The sequence below is a fragment of the Erpetoichthys calabaricus genome, chromosome 4, assembly GCF_900747795.2.
Source record: "Erpetoichthys calabaricus chromosome 4, fErpCal1.3, whole genome shotgun sequence".
NCBI classification, from domain to species: domain Eukaryota; kingdom Metazoa; phylum Chordata; class Cladistia; order Polypteriformes; family Polypteridae; genus Erpetoichthys; species Erpetoichthys calabaricus.
Window position 1 is genome coordinate 4,405,583 of NC_041397.2, and position 19,156 is coordinate 4,424,738.

General features: G+C 43.8%; 1 protein-coding gene across 4 annotated transcripts in view; it reads right to left on the bottom strand.

Annotated features, from left to right (window-relative positions):
* Positions 1-7,745: 7,745 nt before the first annotated feature.
* Positions 7,746-19,156, bottom strand: part of gtpbp8 (GTP binding protein 8 (putative)) — a 74,732-nt gene continuing 63,321 nt past the window's right edge. For all 4 annotated transcript variants that reach the window (XM_051926366.1, XM_051926368.1, XM_051926367.1 and 1 more), the window contains 3 exons: positions 15,401-15,500; positions 11,786-11,904; positions 7,746-7,957 (listed from right to left, as the gene is read on the bottom strand). In XM_051926366.1, the coding sequence (XP_051782326.1) occupies positions 7,876-7,957; positions 11,786-11,904; positions 15,401-15,500 (301 nt within the window). In that variant the 3' untranslated portion in view covers positions 7,746-7,875. The remainder of the gene's footprint in view (positions 7,958-11,785; positions 11,905-15,400; positions 15,501-19,156) is intronic.

The following is a 19,156-nucleotide window of genomic DNA, read 5'->3' on the forward strand; positions in this document are numbered from 1 at the left end:
CAAGGACCGGAGTTCGACACCTGTGCTCTACATTCCCCGGAATGAGTGGTGGCAGCCCTCCTGGGTTACATCAGGGCCACAGGTGTGGGACTTCAGGATTCAGACCTGTTGGGCTCCGTGGCCACCCCCCAGAGGAGCTGCATGGCTTAATGAGCCTCTGTGGGCTGGAATGCAGCCACACCCGGAAGTGCAACCTAATTAGGCGAATTACCACCTGGAGCACTTCTGGGAGGGCTACAGAAGGAGCCTGCAGACACTACTCAGGGGCCAGAGTCGGGTGGACGAGGACAAAGTTAAGGTTAAGGTTGCGGTTGCTTGGGAGGAGTGGTGCCGCCAAGGAGGAAGAAGAAGTGCTTTTGTTACTTGTGTGGTTGAGACTGTGTATTGCCTGTGGGTCATGGGGAAGACGTGTGCCCACAAGTGAAGAAAAATAAAAGTTCTTGGTGCTTTACACGTGTGTCAGGTCAGGCGCTATACAGCGTCCATATCACACTGGTGTAGTTGGTACGATTCCAGTCCGTCCATTTGGGCCGGGACCTGCATAAAACATTTGTGTGGTGACCCGGCACAGCAGCACTTAGCAGTGTGAGGCACGTGCCCAACACTACAGCACAGAAAGCGTGCACCCGACCCAGCTGCGGGAAAGCACGTGCAGTATAGTGCGGAGAGCGAGGCCGCAGCGCGAGGAGTACGCACCTGCCTGAGCCGCAGCACGAGACACGCACCTGCACGAGCCACAGGAGGAGCACCGAGAGACCCCGAAGGACCCTGCGCTGATGGGAAAGAGACGGGCCAGGTGGAATCCGAGGCCAGCCGCTAGACACCGCCACGCCGGCCAACACCATGGGATACAATGGGAGGTAGGTGATGGGCACAGAGAGTGTTATACCGCGTTTTCGTCTATCTGCCTCCCAGAAGCCGAGGTACGAAGCACCCATTGGTGGCCGGACAAAGTGTGTCCCTGGCGTGACAGCGGAGCAAGCTCTGGAGACAGCGAGGCTGACCTGGGTCTTTTCTTTGACTACGGACGCGAGCGAGGAGCGAGGAAACCTCCCGATAACAGGTACGGGGCTGGAGGGGGTGTATCGATTCCCCGCCAATAAAAGATTAGAGGCGGAGACGACGAACCTTCACCCTAAACTCGAGGAACGCAGAGTGCATCCCATGACTGCTCCCCCGGATCCAGTGTTGAAGGGCCGCCCGTCACCCAATCTAAACATTGTCCCCTTCTACAGGTGCTGGTCATAAAATTAGAATATCATGACAAAGTTGATTTATTTCAGTAATTCCATTCAAAAAGTGAAACTTGTATATTAGATTCATTCATTACACACAGACTGATGTATTTCAAATGTTTATTTCTTTTAATGTTGATGATTATAACTGACAACTAATGAAAGTCCCAAATTCAGTATCTCGGAAAATTAGAATATCAATTAAGACCAATGCAAAAAAAGGATTTTTAGAAATGTTGGCCAACTGAAAGGTATGAACATGAAAAGTACGAGCAGGTACAGCACTCAATATTTAGTTGGGGCTCCTTTGGCCTGGACTACTGCAGCAATGCGGCGTGGCATGGAGTCGATCAGTCTGTGGCACTGCTCAGGTGTTAGGAGAGCCCATGTTGCTCTGATAGTGGCCTTCATCTCTTCTGAATTGTTGGGTCTGGCGTATTGCATCTTCCTCTTCACAATACCCCATAGATTTTCTATGGGGTTAAGGTCAGGCGAGTTTGCTGGCCAATCAAGAACAGGGATACCATGGTCCTTAAACCAGGTACTGGTAGCTTTGGCACTGTGTGCAGGTGCCAGGTCCTGTTGGAAAATGAAATCTGCATCTCCATAAAGTTCGTCAGCAGCAGGAAGCATGAAGTGCTCTAAAACTTCCTGGTAGACGGCTGCGTTGACCTTGGACCTCAGAAAACACAATGGACCAACACCAGCAGATGACATGGCACCCCAAACCATCACTGAGTGTGGAAACTTTACACTGGACCTCACGCAACGTGGATTCTGTGCCTCTCCTCTCTTACTCCAGACTCTAGGACCTTGATTTCCAAAGGAAATGCAAAATTGACTTTCATCAGAGAACATCACTTTGGACCACTCAGCAGCAGTCCAAAGGCGAGACGCTTCTGACGCTGTCTCTTGTTCAAGAGTGACTTGACACAAGGAATGTGACAGCTGAAGCCCATGTCTTGCATATGTCTGTGTGTGGTGGTTCTTGAAGCACTGACTCCAGCTGCAGTCCACTCTTTGTGAATCTCCCCCACATTTTTGAATGGGTTTGTTTCCCAATCCTCTCCAGGGTGCGGTTATCCCTATTGCTTGTCCACTTTTTTCTAGCACATCTTGTCCTTCCCTTCGCCTCTCTATTAATGTGCTTGGACACAGAGCTCTGTGAACAGCCAGCCTCTTTAGCAATGACCTTTTGTGTCTTGCCCTCCTTGTGCAAGGTGTCAATGGTCGTCTTTTGGACAACTGTCAAGTCAGCAGTCTTCCCCATGATTGTGTAGCCACAGAACTCGACTGAGAGACCATTTAAAGGCTTTTACAGGTGTTTGGAGTTAATTAGCTGATTAGAGTGTGGCACCAGGTGTCTTCAATATTGAACCTTTGCACAATATTCTAATTTTCCGAGATACTGAATTTGGGACTTTCATTAGTTGTCAGTTATAATCATCAACATTAAACGAAATAAACATTTGAAATACATCAGTCTGTGTGTAATGAATGAATCTAATATACAAGTGTCACTTTTTGAATGGAATTACTGAAATAAATCAACTTTGTCATGATATTCTAATTTTATGACCAGCACCTGTATGTACTCCCCCTCCTGGTTTCTACACCGCTCCATATGTATCTTCCACTGATTGAAGCGGTAGTGGAAGTCTTCTTGCTTGAGGCTCTTCAACAGGCTGGGCCGTTCTTGTCTTCACTTCATCCATTGAAGATAAATGTGTTCCCTTCGGGTCACTTTTGATTTTTGGGAACAAATAAAAATCACATGGCGCTAAATCGGGCAAATAGGGAGGATGATCGAGGACAGGAATGTTTTTGTCAGTCAAAAGCTGCTTACGAAAAAGAGAAATTTGATGTTGATTTGCTGTTCGATTTTTTTTTTTCCACCCAACATTATTGTGGCAACTCGTGTAACAATTGTGCAAATACTGACTGGGCTATTCACACCTAGCCGGTCGGCGGTTTGAGAGGGCGTGTAGGAGGGGATACAGTTCTATGATTCACATCCGGCCGACCTCCAGGAAATCCCCAAGCCCAGTCTGGTTATTTTTATGTCTCACCTCATATGTTAAGCAATATGTTTGCTTGCAACAGCAACAACAGACTCCGTAAGGTAGAAGCAGGCCGAGGTGTCTTATGAAGCCATGAAACCCACCTGAGGAAACACAAACACCTCGTAAGCCAATTGTCCCAAACAAGATGGCGCCCTGAAACGGGTAGGGGTTTCGGACCAGGGTTGTGTCACTAAAATGTCTTCAATCCCTTTAAATGAAAGTCTGCCATGTGCATTTTAATCACATCGTCTGAATTGCTTAATTTGTAATCAGAGGGGCAAATCAAAGAAAAAAAGTCCGTTTGTCCCAAACGTTATGGAGGGCGCTGTACGAGGTGTGTCTATAAAATAACGAGACTGATTAAATAACTCACCTTTATTTATATGTATTACAAGTTTAATGCTTGTCCCCTTCAATATACTCCCCATTTGCACTAATACATTGCCTGCAGTCTTGTTTTCCACTGGTCGAAGGCATGGAGCAAATCAATTTCTGTCAGCTGTTTTAACCCAATCGCCGTTTTCTTCCTTACAGCATTAATTGACTCAAAACATGTCCCTTTAAGCACTGATTTAACTTTTGGGAAAAGATAAAAGTCGCACAGTGCTAAATATGGGCAAATATGGAGGATGTTCAAGTGTAGTGATGTGCTTGTTGGTCAAAAATTGCTTTACAGAAAGTGCTGTGGGAGCAGGCGCATTGTCCCGGTGAAGAATGAAACCATTATCCCACAGTTGTGGCCATTTTTTTCTGACTTTTTCTCTCAGCTTTATCAAAACTTCCTTATAATAATGCTGTTTAACTGTTGTGCCTTCTGGAACCCATTCTTCCAAAATTACACCCTTGATATCGAAAAACGCACCAGCTCTATACCCTTAGCAGGGTCCTGGAGGGTGCATGAGAGTTTGCCTAACTAGTCTACATGTGTTTTGTGGACTTGGAAAAGGCATTCGACCGTGTCCCTCGGGGAATCCTGTGGGGGGTACTCAGAGAGTATGGGGTACCGGCCCCCCTGATAAGGGCTGTTCGGTCCCTGTACGATCATTGCCAGAGCCTGGTCCGCATTGCCAGCAGTAAGTCGAACCCGTTTCCAGTGAGAGTTGGACTCCGCCAGGGCTGCCCTTTGTCACCGATTCTGTTCATAACTTTTATGGACAGAATTTCTAGGCGCAGCCAGGGTGTTGAGGGGGTCCGGTTTGGTGGGCTCAGGATTGGGTCACTGCTTTTTGCAGATGATGTTGTCCTGTCTGCTTCATCAGGCCGTGATCTTCAGCTCTCTCTGGATCGGTTTGCAGCCGAGTGTGAAGCGGCTGGGATGGGAATCAGCACCTCCAAATCCGAGACCATGGTCCTCAGCCGGAAAAGGGTGAGGTGCCCTCTCAGGGTTGGGAGCGAGATCCTGCCCCAAGTGGAGGAGTTCAAGTATCTCGGGGTCTTGTTCACGAGTGAGGGAAGAATGGAGCGTGAGATCGACAGGCGGATCGGTGCAGCATCCGCAGTAATGCGGGCGCTGCATCGGTCTGTCGTGGTGAAAAAGGAGCTGAGCCACAAGGCGAAGCTCTCAATTTACCAGTCGATCTATGTTCCTACCATCACCTATCGTCATGAGCTATGGGTAGTGACCGAAAGAACGAGATCGCGAATACAAGCGGCTGAAATGAGATTCCTCCGCAGGTTGTCTGGGCTTTCCCTTAAAGATAAGGTAAGAAGCTCAGTCATCCAGGAGGGGCTCAGAGTAGAGCCGCTGCTCCTCCGCATCGAGAGGAGTCAGATGAGGTGGCTCGGGCATCTGATCAGGATGCCTCCTGGACGCCTCCCTGGTGAGGTGTTCCGGGCACGTCTAACCGGGAGGAGGCCCCGGGGAAGACCCAAGACACGCTTGAGGGACTATGTCTCTCGACTGGCCTGGGAACGCCTTGGGATTCTCCCGGAAGAGCTAGAAGAAGTGGCCGGGGAGAGGGAAGTCTGGGCATCTCTGCTCAAGCTGCTGCCCCCGCGACCCGACCTCGGATAAGCGGGAGACAATGGATGAAAGGATGGATATCGAAAAACACAATGAGCATGGCTTTAAATTTTGACTTGCTTTGACGAGCTTTTTTCCTTCTTGGTCCTTGCGTCCCTCGATGAATCTTTGGTGCCACTCAAACACACGCGCACGAGACAGGCAGTCATTCCCATAAGCTGTAGTAAGCATTTGAAAACATTCTGTTGGTGTTTTGTGCAATTTTACTAAAAATTTCAAATTGACACGTCGTTCAACTTTTAAACTTAGCAGTTTTTCGGCACACTACAGAAAACACAACCAAACTAAATGGCGACTCACAATCAACTGAACGTCATAGAGTGTTGCTGCTTGTCATGCAGGATCAGACATGTTCAAGGTCACCACGCATGCAGTTATAACCGGTTCTGACTGCTTTGTTTACGAGGTGGAATCACAGTCTCGTTATTTAATAGACATACTTCATATGTCTTTACTCAAACACTCTGGACTCATGAAATATTCACTTCCGTGTATTAAATTCCATTTCCTCACTTGTTCTTCTCAAGCCTGTATGTTGTCCAAGCCCGTTCTCCATCATTTGCCCTTCTTACTTAGGTTGGCACTATCTGCACCCTAACCCAGCTTGATATTGTCCATGGATTCAGAAAGCATGCAGACCCTTTCACCTTTTGCACACGTTATTGAGTTGTAGATTTAATTTTAAATGGATAGATTTGCCATTTTTGACCGACCAGCTACACTCTTTAACACATAATGACCAAGTTGACAGATGTCTTCAGAATGATTTCTAAATTTATTAAAAAAACAAAAAGTGAAATCTCTCCTTCCTAGAAGTGTTCAGACCCTTTGCTCTGGACATCCACATCATGCTCATGTGATTCCCGTTTGCTTTGATTCTTCTTCGGCTGTTTGTAGAACTTGATTGAAGTCCACCTATGGCAAACTGAATCGCTTGGACGTCGTTTAGAAAGGTACACGTGTGCCTGCGCATAGAAGGTCCCATAATTCACACTGCTTGACAGGACAAAAACCAAGCCATGAAGTCCCAGGAACTCTCTGTAGACCTCTGTGATCAAATTGTGAGGAGGTGTAAGTCAGATCAAGGGGATGAAACCATTTTGAAAGTTTTCAGTGCTCCCGGTGGGACACTGGCCTCAAAAACTGTAAAATGGCAGAAGTTTGGAACCCCCAGGACTCTTCCTAGAGTTGTCCATCTGGCCAAACTGAATGGGATAAAACCTGCTTCCTTACCAGGACTGGTAGCCACAATAAGGGACGGTCAGGAAGGGAGCTGAAATCATCACCTTCTGTGCCAGGAGGTAGACATGGAGGGGGCACTGCAACAGCAGAGGCATCATATTTGGCTTGGCATCCTAGCCATCCTAGATGGAAACGTTGGCTGGGGAAGGAACTTGTCCATGCTGGTTGGCCGTCCATTTCTTGTTTAGAAGAACAGAAATATGGGACAGTGGGGAAACTGCCTGCTATGGGCAGACTGTTCCCTTAAACACTGGGTGGCAGTACATTCTGGTAGGCCTTTGTGTGGACTCTCAGAGAGCAGCATGGGAGTTGCTGCCCTATCAGTTACGTGGCAGCCACCAGGGGGAGCTGCTGGAAATTTGACACCTGAGTGACCAGGGGTGCCCTGCCTAAGTCAGAAGTGCTAGCTTGAGTACTGGAAGTTAAAAGAGAGAGTCCTCCACTTGGCCTGGGAGTCACAGTTGAGAGCGGAGAAAGGAGGAGTAAAGCGTAGAAGGAGAACAAAAGAAAGGATTTGTTTGTGCTGAGAAATTGGAAAATAAAGCCTCCGGAAAGGCACTTTGTTAAATTAAAACACTCCAAATTGATTGTGTACCTGAGACTTGTCTGTGCAGTTGGGTTCGGGGCTTAGAGGTGGCCGCCCCTAAAGACCACAATGAACAAGAGAGGCTTTGGTCTGGGAGGTGACCAAGAGCCCAATTGTTACTCTAACAGAGCAGTAGAACAATCAAGATGACAGGCCCATGGAAGCCTATCAGAGTGCTAAGGAGACAACTGGGTGCCACACACATTTGCACGTTGGTGTTGGGCAAGCTGATTATTCATTAACACCCTGGAGCCACTGCACAATTCTACCACTCACACAAAAACCTATTTTGTGCATGAGCTCGCCGTTTATCGATTTAATAGATAGATAGATAGATAGATAGATAGAGATACTTTATTAATCCCAATGGGAAATTCAACTCGAGTCACTGAGGCAAGTACAAAGCTCTGACGATCACACTCCGTTCACCAAGGGGGACACCACCCACCCTATCATTGGTGTGTTGTGAAGACACTTGGATTAGGAAAGCACGGGTCATGACACCAAAAAGACTGCGTAACATCGCTCCAATCGTTCCCACACACATTTAAGCCGAACAGGCAAACTTCACAGAGACAACAACCAAATGGCGAACATTATTTCAAAAATATACAGCTTTATTATTTAAATTGTGAAAAAAAAAACAATACTTAAATTAATATTATTCACTTTAATATATTCTCTAAGCTAATTTCCAGTCTCACTTCTGGTCTTCCAAGGGTCGAGTCACGTCAATCTAAGTGGCAGATTCCCAGTCACATGGGCAATGAAGCATCTTAACAGGTGTATCCCAGAAAACTGCACAGAGCTGTGGAATACAAGCAAAACAAATGGATTTTAAGACCCCGATGGAAGAGGGGCTACTCCTGGGAATACTGAAGCCAATCATACTCTTTGTTCACAGTGCAGATTTTAACAAAGGGGTAACTGTGGCTAGCTGTGCTGTGTCAATGATGTAGGGTTTCAACTTTGACACTTACCTCAGTTCCATTTAGTTTTTTTTTTTGAATTATCGTGCCACTGTTACCAGTGTATGGGTGACAAGCAAAAATCTTGTGCTGTGGACAAACGACAAGAAGTCTGAACTTCGCCCAATGAGTGGGGTACGTAAGGATGTCCTATGATTTATTGTATCCTGCCGAATGACATTTCCACCTCACAATAACTTTCTACTGGACTAAGAAGATGTGGAAAATAACCGAATGAAGCAAAGTGTAAGAGAAGTGGGGCCTGTGATGGAATGGTGTCCCACATTCACCATTTCTCCATGACATGACACTACTGGGAGAAGCTTTTATCCCCTGCAAGACAGTTAAGCAAAACGGATGGACGCAAAGGAAGAGCCATTACATATTTAAAGGCACATAATGTAACACAAAAGTGATAATTAGAATAGTGTACAGTAATCCCTCGCTATATTGCACTTCGACTTTCGCGGCTTCACTCTATTGCGGATTTTATACGTAAGCATATTTAAATATATATCGCAGATTTTTCGCTGGTTCATGGGTTTCAGTGGACAATGGGTCTTTTAATTTCTGGTACATGCTTCCTCAGTTGGTTTTCCCAGTTGATTTCATACAAGGGACGCTATTGGCAGATGGCTGAGAAGCTACCCAATCAGAGCACGTATTACGTATTAAATAAAACTCCTCAAATATATTGTGAGCAGGGAGGCTGTTCACACCCCTAGAGGATACGGACTATCCTCAAAAAACACTGAAAGACTACCTTCACATTGCTCCCTTCCTTGCTGGGCTTACTTGCGGCTGCTTTGTCAAGCGATATGCTTCCTGCACGGTGCTTCACATACTTAAAAGCCCAAACAGCACCTATTGATTTTTGATTGTTTGCTTTTCTCTCTCTCTCTCTGACATTCTCTGCTCCCAACGCGCACTCCTTTCAAAATTAAATTAGTAGTACGTAATTAAAAAGTGGGGGAACCATGACAAGCATACAAGAAAAGGAATGACCTGTATAGACTGCTATTATTTAAGCTATTGATATCTACAGACAAGTGTTTACAACCAGAGGATGACACAGCAGGAAAAATATTTACATTTTAACAGACAAAATCATTTGACAGACAGATTGCTCCAAAAACTTTAAAAATACAAGACAATTTACTGTAAAGACGTTATAACTTTTTATACTATCTACATTTTTGGTGAAGGTTTACTACAGCTTTATGAATTTTTCATTTCTCACATCCCCACACACCCATAGTAGGCAGACTCACAACATATGTGCGTCATTAACACTCAGAAATGGAGCCTCGCCATTTTTGAGAATGTAAGGCTGTAATACTCTAAGGCACCTGTTCAGTCCAGGGTTACTGGGCACTTCAGAGGGCTTAGAATATTCTGTTCAGGACAAATATATAACACACACAGAGTGCCTCAGAAAAGAAGAAAATAATAATACTAAAAGCCTCAGTAGTCCTACACAGTCACTGGGTCAGAAGCAGATTTTATCCTCGGATTATGAAGCTACTCCACAGTCACTTCTACTGACCATGGGCGGACCTTATAGCTACAGTCTGATGTTGAGTGTTGGATGTTTAATGTCTGCCTGTGATGTACCAGGTTGACTCGACATCCTTTTGCAGCACTTGAACTCCGAACCATCTGTAACATGTCGGAGGATGGGTCAAGCAAAAGAAGACAGACACACACGGTCAAGCAAGAAGCAGGTGTGAAGACATAGACAAAGGAACAAAGTGTCCAAAGTGCAGTGCTTTTTATTAAATGAATAAATAAATATCACAAAAATCAATAAAAGTCCTTAAGTTAAAATCCTATTAAAATACTCCTGATAAAAATGGAACCAGTTCTACTGCTCTTTGCTTTTGTTCTTCCTGAGCCCAGCGCGTCTTTCACTCCCTGTCTCCCCAGCTCACCCAACAGATCTTGCAAACGGTGCTGACGTCTGCAGCTACGCTTCCTATTTCCGGCTCCCGTCCTGACTGCTTCCCCCAGGGCGTTTGCTGGACTCTCTTTCCATCTTCCAACAGACTCTCCTAGTGTTTTTGCGATCCCTAGGAAGGATACCTCTACTGTACCTCACCCTTCCATAGTAATCAGCGGGACATGATTTACCTCTGGAGTGTTGATTGCTACCAACTGCCCTGCCTTATCCTTCATCACACTGATTCAGGCCCTCCTGACACCGTCCTCTCACTTCTCGCTGTTTCCTACCCGGACTCCTTTTGTATACAGAAAGGGAGGCAGGTATGACAATGGCAGACCCCAGAGTGCTAATGAAGCAATCCACTGAACCATGTGTGTCTGCATTTGAATGCACGATTACCTGATTGCCCCCAATTACTCCCCAGGGCCACTCCACCACGGCAGGGCACACCTGTGGCTCCTCTAAAGCCAGAGCGCCTTTATTCAATTATTTATTTAAAATGGCGCATTGCCACAGACACTTCATACCACACTGCTATATTTATCGTGCCACTGTTACCAGTGTATGGGTGACAAGCAAAAATCTTGTGCTGTGGACAAACGACAAGAAGTCTGAACTTCGCCCAATGAGTGGGGTACGTAAGGATGTCCTATGATTTATTGTATCCTGCCGAATGACATTTCCACCTCACAATAACTTTCTACTGGACTAAGAAGATGTGGAAAATAACCGAATGAAGCAAAGTGTAAGAGAAGTGGGGCCTGTGATGGAATGGTGTCCCACATTCACCATTTCTCCATGACATGACACTACTGGGAGAAGCTTTTATCCCCTGCAAGACAGTTAAGCAAAACGGATGGACGCAAAGGAAGAGCCATTACATATTTAAAGGCACGTAATGTAACACAAAAGTGATAATTAGAATGGTGTACAGTAATCCCTCGCTATATTGCACTTCGACTTTCGCGGTTTCACTCTATTGCGGATTTTATACGTAAGCATATTTAAATATATATCGCAGATTTTTCGCTGGTTCATGGGTTTCAGTGGACAATGGGTCTTTTAATTTCTGGTACATGCTTCCTCAGTTGGTTTTCCCAGTTGATTTCATACAAGGGACGCTATTGGCAGATGGCTGAGAAGCTACCCAATCAGAGCACGTATTACGTATTAAATAAAACTCCTCAAATATATTGTGAGCAGGGAGGCTGTTCACACCCCTAGAGGATACGGACTATCCTCAAAAAACACTGAAAGACTACCTTCACATTGCTCCCTTCCTTGCTGGGCTTACTTGCGGCTGCTTTGTCAAGCGATATGCTTCCTGCACGGTGCTTCACATACTTAAAAGCCCAAACAGCACCTATTGATTTTTGATTGTTTGCTTTTCTCTCTCTCTCTCTGACATTCTCTGCTCCCAACGCGCACTCCTTTCAAAATTAAATTAGTAGTACGTAATTAAAAAGTGGGGGAACCATGACAAGCATACAAGAAAAGGAATGACCTGTATAGACTGCTATTATTTAAGCTATTGATATCTACAGACAAGTGTTTACAACCAGAGGATGACACAGCAGGAAAAATATTTACATGTTAACAAACAAAATCATTTGACAGACAGATTGCTCCAAAAACTTTAAAAATACAAGACAATTTACTGTAAAGACGTTATAACTTTTTATACTATCTACATTTTTGGTGAAGGTTTATTACAACACTACATTACCTGACTAGGAAAGGCTGAGGGAAGCACCCAGTAGTGTGATCTTCGATTATGTTCTGCATTTCCAGTATGTGGCGTAACAATTCCCCTTGCTTAGCCTTGTCAATTTTTGTGACAACAATCTATAAAAAAAAAAAGTAAGAAAAACTACAGAAAACTGTAAAAATATAAAAAACACACCCACAGGGTATTTATCAACAAGCAGGGAATTCCCTGTTAAAGTTCTTCTTTAATTCTTTTTTAACGTAATTGTAGTATAATGACATCTGAGGCAAATTGGAGCCTTCTTCATCTCTCTGCATCTACTCCAGTTTGATGAACTTTATAAATCATGCGACAACTATCATTATTGACTAAATGCATAATCACATGTGTGTGTAGAAACTTCCAAACCAGCAGGACAAGATCACATTTATCCTCAAATTCTTGAGAAGTACAGATATAAACCCTTGACGTATATTTGTAGGATGTCACTGTACACTGGGGAAATTCCAAAAGACTGGAAAATGTTATCCGTTATATGAAATGGGTGAGCGGGCAGATCCAAGCAACTAAGTAAGTAACAAGAGAGGCTTTGGTCTGTAAGGTGACCAACAGCCCAATTGGCCAGTAAGTTTAACGTGCATCACAGGAAAATTAAGAGAAGGAATTATTAAGGATAAGATTGAGCAACACATGGCAACTACAGGAGTTTTACTGAACAGTCAGCATGAGTTCAGGCAAGGGAGGTCATGTTTTACTAACATGCTGGAATTCTAAAAAGGATACAACCAGAGTGGAGCACATGATATTATTTATCTTGACTTTCAGAAAGCATTTGATAAGGTGCCACATGTAAGGGGGGCATCAAACTAAAAGAACTGGCAGTTCAGGGTAATGTTTTTACATGGGTGCAGAATTGGTTCAGACACAGGAAGCAGAGGGTGATGGTGAGAGGAACCTCATAAGAACTGGATGATATTAAGAGTGGTAACCAGCAGGGGGCAGTGTTAGGGCCACTGCCATTTTTAATATATGTAAATGATTTGGATAGAAACATACAGTAAATAACAAACTGGTTACGTTTGCAGAGGATACCAAGCTGGATGGATTGGCAGATAATCCAGAACCTGTTGAATAATCACAGAGGGACTTGGGCAGCATACAGGCTTGGGCAAATTTGTGGCAGATGAAATTTTATGTCAGTAAATGTAAAGTACTGCATGTAGGAAGTGAAAATGTGAGGGTTTGAATACACAATAGGGGGTCTGAAAAATCGAAAGTCCACCTTATGAGAAGGATTTAGGAGTCACAGTGGACTCAGTGCTATGAATTGTCAGACAGTGTGCAGAAGCCATTAAGAAGGCTCACAGAATGTCAGGTTATATAGCACCTTGACATGTGGACTACAAGTCACAGGAGGGTCTACTCACGCTTTATAACACACTGGTGAGGCCTCATTTGGAGTTGTGTGTGCAGTTTTGGTCTCCAGGCTATAAAAACGACAAAGCAGAGCTAGAAAAGTTCCAGAGAAGAGCAACTAGGCTGATTCCAGGGCTACAGGGGATGAGTTATGCAGAAAGCAAGTCTGTGTATAACATAGCTGACGTCCTCCTACAGGCCATGCAAACACACACACACACACATATATATATTGTCACGTGTGCATCTGAGGATCACCTTGCTGGCTCTGATCAGATATGAAGTACCAACCTCCAGGCGATCAGGGGCATTATCACTAATTGTCTCGTCTCTGCCCCGTTTAGTTCAGAGTGGATGGCCCAGAAGACTGACAGACCACACCCCCATCACTCCCATAAGTCTCATGTCTTCTGGACTGCAGCATATAAAACAGCATGCCCCCCAGAAGAAGGTGTCACACATAGTGACCCAAACTCTCAGCAGGACAGAACTACCAGTAGACTTAGAAAAGGAAAGAAACGCTGCCTAAGCGCCTGGTTTATGTTGTAGCGGCACCGTGCGTATGTCTATTGTTTATATTTAGTTGATGCACAATTAAACGGTGCGTCCCAGCTGGCACCTCAACTAGTTTTGGAACTATGAAAGTCACTCTGTTCCACATACACCATCAAATAATTCAAATATCTAAGCCGGTAGTCACATGGCAGCCAACTCAATACATTTCTGCATGTCGACATTGTTAACGGCTGAAACCCAACATCTGAATGGGGAACAAAGTGACTGAAGTGATATTGAATGTGGCATGGTTACTGGTGCCAGAACTGCTGCTCTACTGGAATTTTCTTGCAGAAACCACCTCTACAGTTTACAGAGAATGGTCTGAAAAAGTGAAAAGACCCAGCGAGTGGCAGTTCTCTGGGCGAAAATGCCTTGTTGATGCCAGAGGTCAGAGTGGTTCAACCTGATAGAAATCAACAGTAACTCAAATAAGCACTCGTTACAACAGAGGTATGCAGAAGAGGATCTCTGAACACACAACATGTCAAACCGTAAAGTTGATGGACTACACCAGCAGGAGACCACCCAGGGTGCCACTCCTGTCAGCTAAGAACAGGCAACTGAGGCAACAATTCACATGGGCTCACCAAAATTGGACAATAGGTGATTGGAAAAGCATTGCCTGGTCTAATGAGTCTTGATTTCTGCTGCGACATTCGTAGGGTATGGTCAGAATTTGATGTCAACAACATGAAAGCATGGATCCATCCTGCCTTGTATCAGCGGTTCTGGGGTTGGTGATGGTGCTGGGGATATTTTCTTGTCACACTTTGGTCTCCTTAGTACCAACTGAGCATCTTTTAAATGACACAGCCTGCCTGAGTATTGTTACTGACCATGTCCATCCCTTTATGACTGCAGTGTACTCATCTCCTGATGGCTCCTTCCAGAAGGATAATGCGCCATGTCAGCTCAAATCATCTCAAACTGCTTTCACTGGACTCAAATGGCCTCCACAGTCATCAGCTCTCAATCCAATAGAACACCTTTGGGATGTGGTAGAATGAGAGATTCACATCATGGATGTGCAGCCAACACATTTCCAGAAACTGCATGATGCTCTCATGTCAATATGCACCAAAATTTCTGACGAATGTTTCCAACACCTTGTTGAATCAATGCCATGAAGAATTATGGCAGTTCTGAAGGCAAAAGGGGGTCCAACCCAGTAATAAAGTGGCCGGTGAGTGTATATATCTCATTTCAGGCTCTATCAGTTCCCTGCTGGATGAAGGTCTCTTCCATGCTTCTCCAGACATCAAGGTTTGCTGCTTTACTCATCCACATCACAGCTTTTACTTTTTGTCCACCCAAGTGTTTCAACATGGTGGAGTGCTTACGAATAGATCAACAATATCATAGAGCAGGACGGAAGTCTACATCCACTATCGACGAGAACACTGAGCAAGTCTGTACCATAATTCTGACAAATCAGAGGATTTCAGGCCCTGGTAGTAATAATCCTCTTCTTAGGTCCCATTATGCTACCGATTGTCATATTTGGCTAGCTCAGATTAAAAAGTTTAAGAGCTCCTAACTTGGGCAATACGGTATGTAGGGAAAAATAAAATGAGACAAACCACTACTAACAAATAGGTAAAACTTACACATTATTTTTATATAAACTGACGGCAACTTGGTCTACTTAATGCTACTTACCACATAAGGGATCCCAAACTCTTCACACATGTCCAGTGCTATTCGGTCAGCTTTCTGGACTCCCACTGAGCCGTCGATCAGCAAAAATGTTCGTCTTAAACTTTGAGAAGAAATTTCTGTTAGTGCCTTTTAGGGTAAATAACATCACAAAATTCTTTACAAAAATCAGAGCAGCAGTGAGGATGCATTTTTTAAAATATCTTAAAGCATTTAACTAAGCAACTAAAACTTCACTTCACAAGGATCACTTCATATACAGTCAAAGGAAATTATTAATAAATAAAAAAATAAAGGATAACGCTCTTAAAAAATGTTTACTACTGTTCTTCCTGGATTGAAATTTACCTTTTATTAAAAAAAAAAATTGTACTTTTGAAGATGTACACTACCAGTCAAAAGTTTTAAAAACGCTTCATTTTTCATGGAAACAGACAAAGTTTAACGTTTAATGTTAATGTTTTATGAAATCAAGGTATAGAACAAATAAACAATGGCAAACAAAAATAAGTCAAGGAATCATTAAGTGTACAAAATGTTGCTCAAATTTTTGATTCATCAAAGTAGCCTACACGTTTGCATGACGTAACAGCCAAACCGGAGTAACCCTTTTGATTCAGAATGTCAGTCACTCTGTGCAAGTCACCAGCTCTGTTTCCAGCAAACGAACCCAAGACCATCACACTTTCTTCTCCAAGTTTGACAGCTGGTGTCACACACTGAGGAACCATCCTGTCACCAACCCAACGGCATATAAACACCCCTGCGTGATGAAACGAAGATTTCAAATTTGGCTTCATCGGTCCCTATGACTTTATTCCAGTCTCCAGTAGTCCACAGCTGGTATTCTTCCTGCCACTCGCCTTGTCAAACCTGCAGCAAAAAGTCTCCTCTTCTCAGTACAAACTGACACCTGCTTTTTTGACCTGCACTGTTCTTTATACAGTTTCCAGTTAATCCAAAATGCGGCTGCAAGAATTATTACAAGATCAAGAAAATAAGAAAACATAACCCCAGTCTTTAAATCCTTACACTGGCTCCCGGTTAAGTTTAGGACAGAATTCAAAATCCTCCTTTTAACATATAAAACCTTAAATGCCCGAGGTCTGTCTTACTTATCTGAACTTATCATGACTTACAAACCTGAGCGTACATTAAGATCTCAAGATGCCAGTCTGCTTATGGTTCCAAGGATTAATAAAATAACATGGGGAGGTCGCGATTTTAGTTACAGGGTCCCTAAACTGTGGAATGGTCTGCCTGCTACTATAAGAGATGCCCCTTCAGTCTCAGCCATCAAATCCCAGCTGAAGACTCATAACTTCAGTTTAGCACACCCTGACTAGAGCTGCTGATTAACTGTACAGACTGCATCTCTGTTGTAAGTCATTAGCACTAAACATAAGTAATATGATCATTAGAATTTGTTACTAACCCTCCTCACCTATTCTGTTTCTCTACTTGGTACACAAATGTAGTACTTGGTGCCTCTGCCCACCTGCCTAAGGTAAAGTCATCTCTGATGGAGGATCACATGAGTCATTGGTTAGACGGGTCCTGTTATCGGATTGGTTGGCCGAGCGCTGACTCAGCTGTGGGGAATGGGCAATAGGAGGAGGCAGCTTCATGACGGAGGTCTCCAGGAATCTGAACAAATCCAAATCCTATGATGTGATATCATCTGCTGTTGAATTCTGCTCTGTACTTGTAATATTTCTATTGCACTATTATACTGTATTGAGGATTACTTGTGTTCTGTTCTGTGTATTGTATTGACTCCCCCCCCCTTTTTTGACATCCACTGCACGCCCGACCTACCTGGAAAGGGGTCTCTCTTTGAACTGCCTTTCCCAAGATTTCTTCCATTTTTTCCCTACAAGGTGTTTTATCGGGAGTTTTTCCTTGTCTTCTTAGAGAGTCAAGGCTGGGGGGCTGTCAAAGCCCATTGCGGCACAGATTTTGGACTATATAAAAATAAATTGTATAGTATTAAACTGTGCTTGAAGCTGTTGTGCTGTGAGGTGACGGCCACACAAGAAGTTGACTAAAGTTCTGTACAGTTACCATGAGCAAACTAGAAAGTATAGATACAGTAAATAAATGCACTAAAATATATAAATAAAAAAAAACAGTACTCTCAAACATATTCCAAAAGCTACTGATCAAGGAGATCAGTTTTCAGACTGGCTTTAAAAATACCCAAAGTTGGCGCTGACCTAATATAAAAGGGTAGATTTTTCCTAAGCTTAGGGGCACCTACGGCAAAGGCCCTTTGAGCTTAAGTCCTAAACGTTGGCACAGTAAGCAACTTCTGATCAGAGGACTTGGCGATTGCGAGAGAGAGTATGGGTGTAACAGGTCAGTAAGATAAGAGGGGGCTAAACCATTCAAAGACTTAAAAACAAACAGTACAACTTTAAACTCAATCCTATAGTGAACAGGAAGCCAGTGAAGAGAAGCTAAAATGGGGGTGATGTATTCTGTTTTTGTGTGCCTCTTAGAAGCCCAGATGGAGAATTCTGGATGAGCTGAAGACACGCAAGGGATGACCGATTAACTCCAGTGTAAAATGAGTTGCAATAGTCAAGCCGAGAAGAAACAACAGCATGAATTAGTTATTAAAAATCATCTGCAGAAAGAAAAGGCTGGACTTTACGTTTACAATGGAGTTCATTTGTTTATCAAATTTGAGGACATTATCAAAAAAAATCACACCAAGATTTTTTTTGCAAAGGGTTCACAGTAGTATGTCAAAGAAATGCCTTCACATCTGCATAAAAAGCCTGTGTCACTGTCCTTCTGCATGCACACCACACAATGTAAACTCATAATACCAATCAACACTCGGCGATGGCGTCATGTGCTTTTTGTGCTATGCTGCCTGCATGCATGATACGAGAAGGCAACATTTGCGCTATAGTCAAGCCTCGAAGTACGATTTTCTTCTAAAACACATGCCCAGTCACTTTTGCTTAAGAAATGGTAGAAAGAGAACAACTGAGGATGCTGTTTGAGTGAGTAAAAGTAATTAGTTACTTCAAGTTTCCTGTTGGCAGACACTTATTCAAATCCATTTTATGAGACTGATCTAATTTTAGGGATTTGCATCAATATGGCATTGTGATTTGTAGCAATTTCACATGAACCTGGAACAAATCTCTTTTGAATCACCGTGATAACATTACCTTATATTGATACATGTGTCAAATTGCAGCAATTTGTGAGACAACAAAACTATTTCCTGCATGCCAAGCTAAAATGCCCATCCACACCATTTCCCCACCACCCAGAGTGGACGCTATCCACAGTACATGGGTAGAGCAGCTAATTATTCGTAATCCACAAGCATCTCTTGATCTCTCCGGTATTTGATGGTATTAAAAATTGTCAATACAAACATTTATGACATCGCAAAGCGTTAGTGGATGTGCACCATTTTTTTTGGATCTTCCCTTGGGCTCTAATTGAATTTGGGCGGAGTGGTGGCTTTTTCCGGCCATCGGAAAGTTGCCGGTTAGAATCCCGTAACGACCAGAAGTGACTCTACTCTGTTGATCTCTTAACCTGCACTTGCTTCATCCTGGGTATGACGTTAATCTGCATCCAGCCCTGCAAAAAGTTTGCAGGGAAAACTTGGGGTTTGGTAGCAGGATTGGCACTCCAGCCACCATAAATAAAACCTCACACTGTCCCAGGGTGGTGCTGAGGTGTCACCCGCTGCACTCAGGTTCCAATCCAAGTGATTCGTCGTGTGGTGGG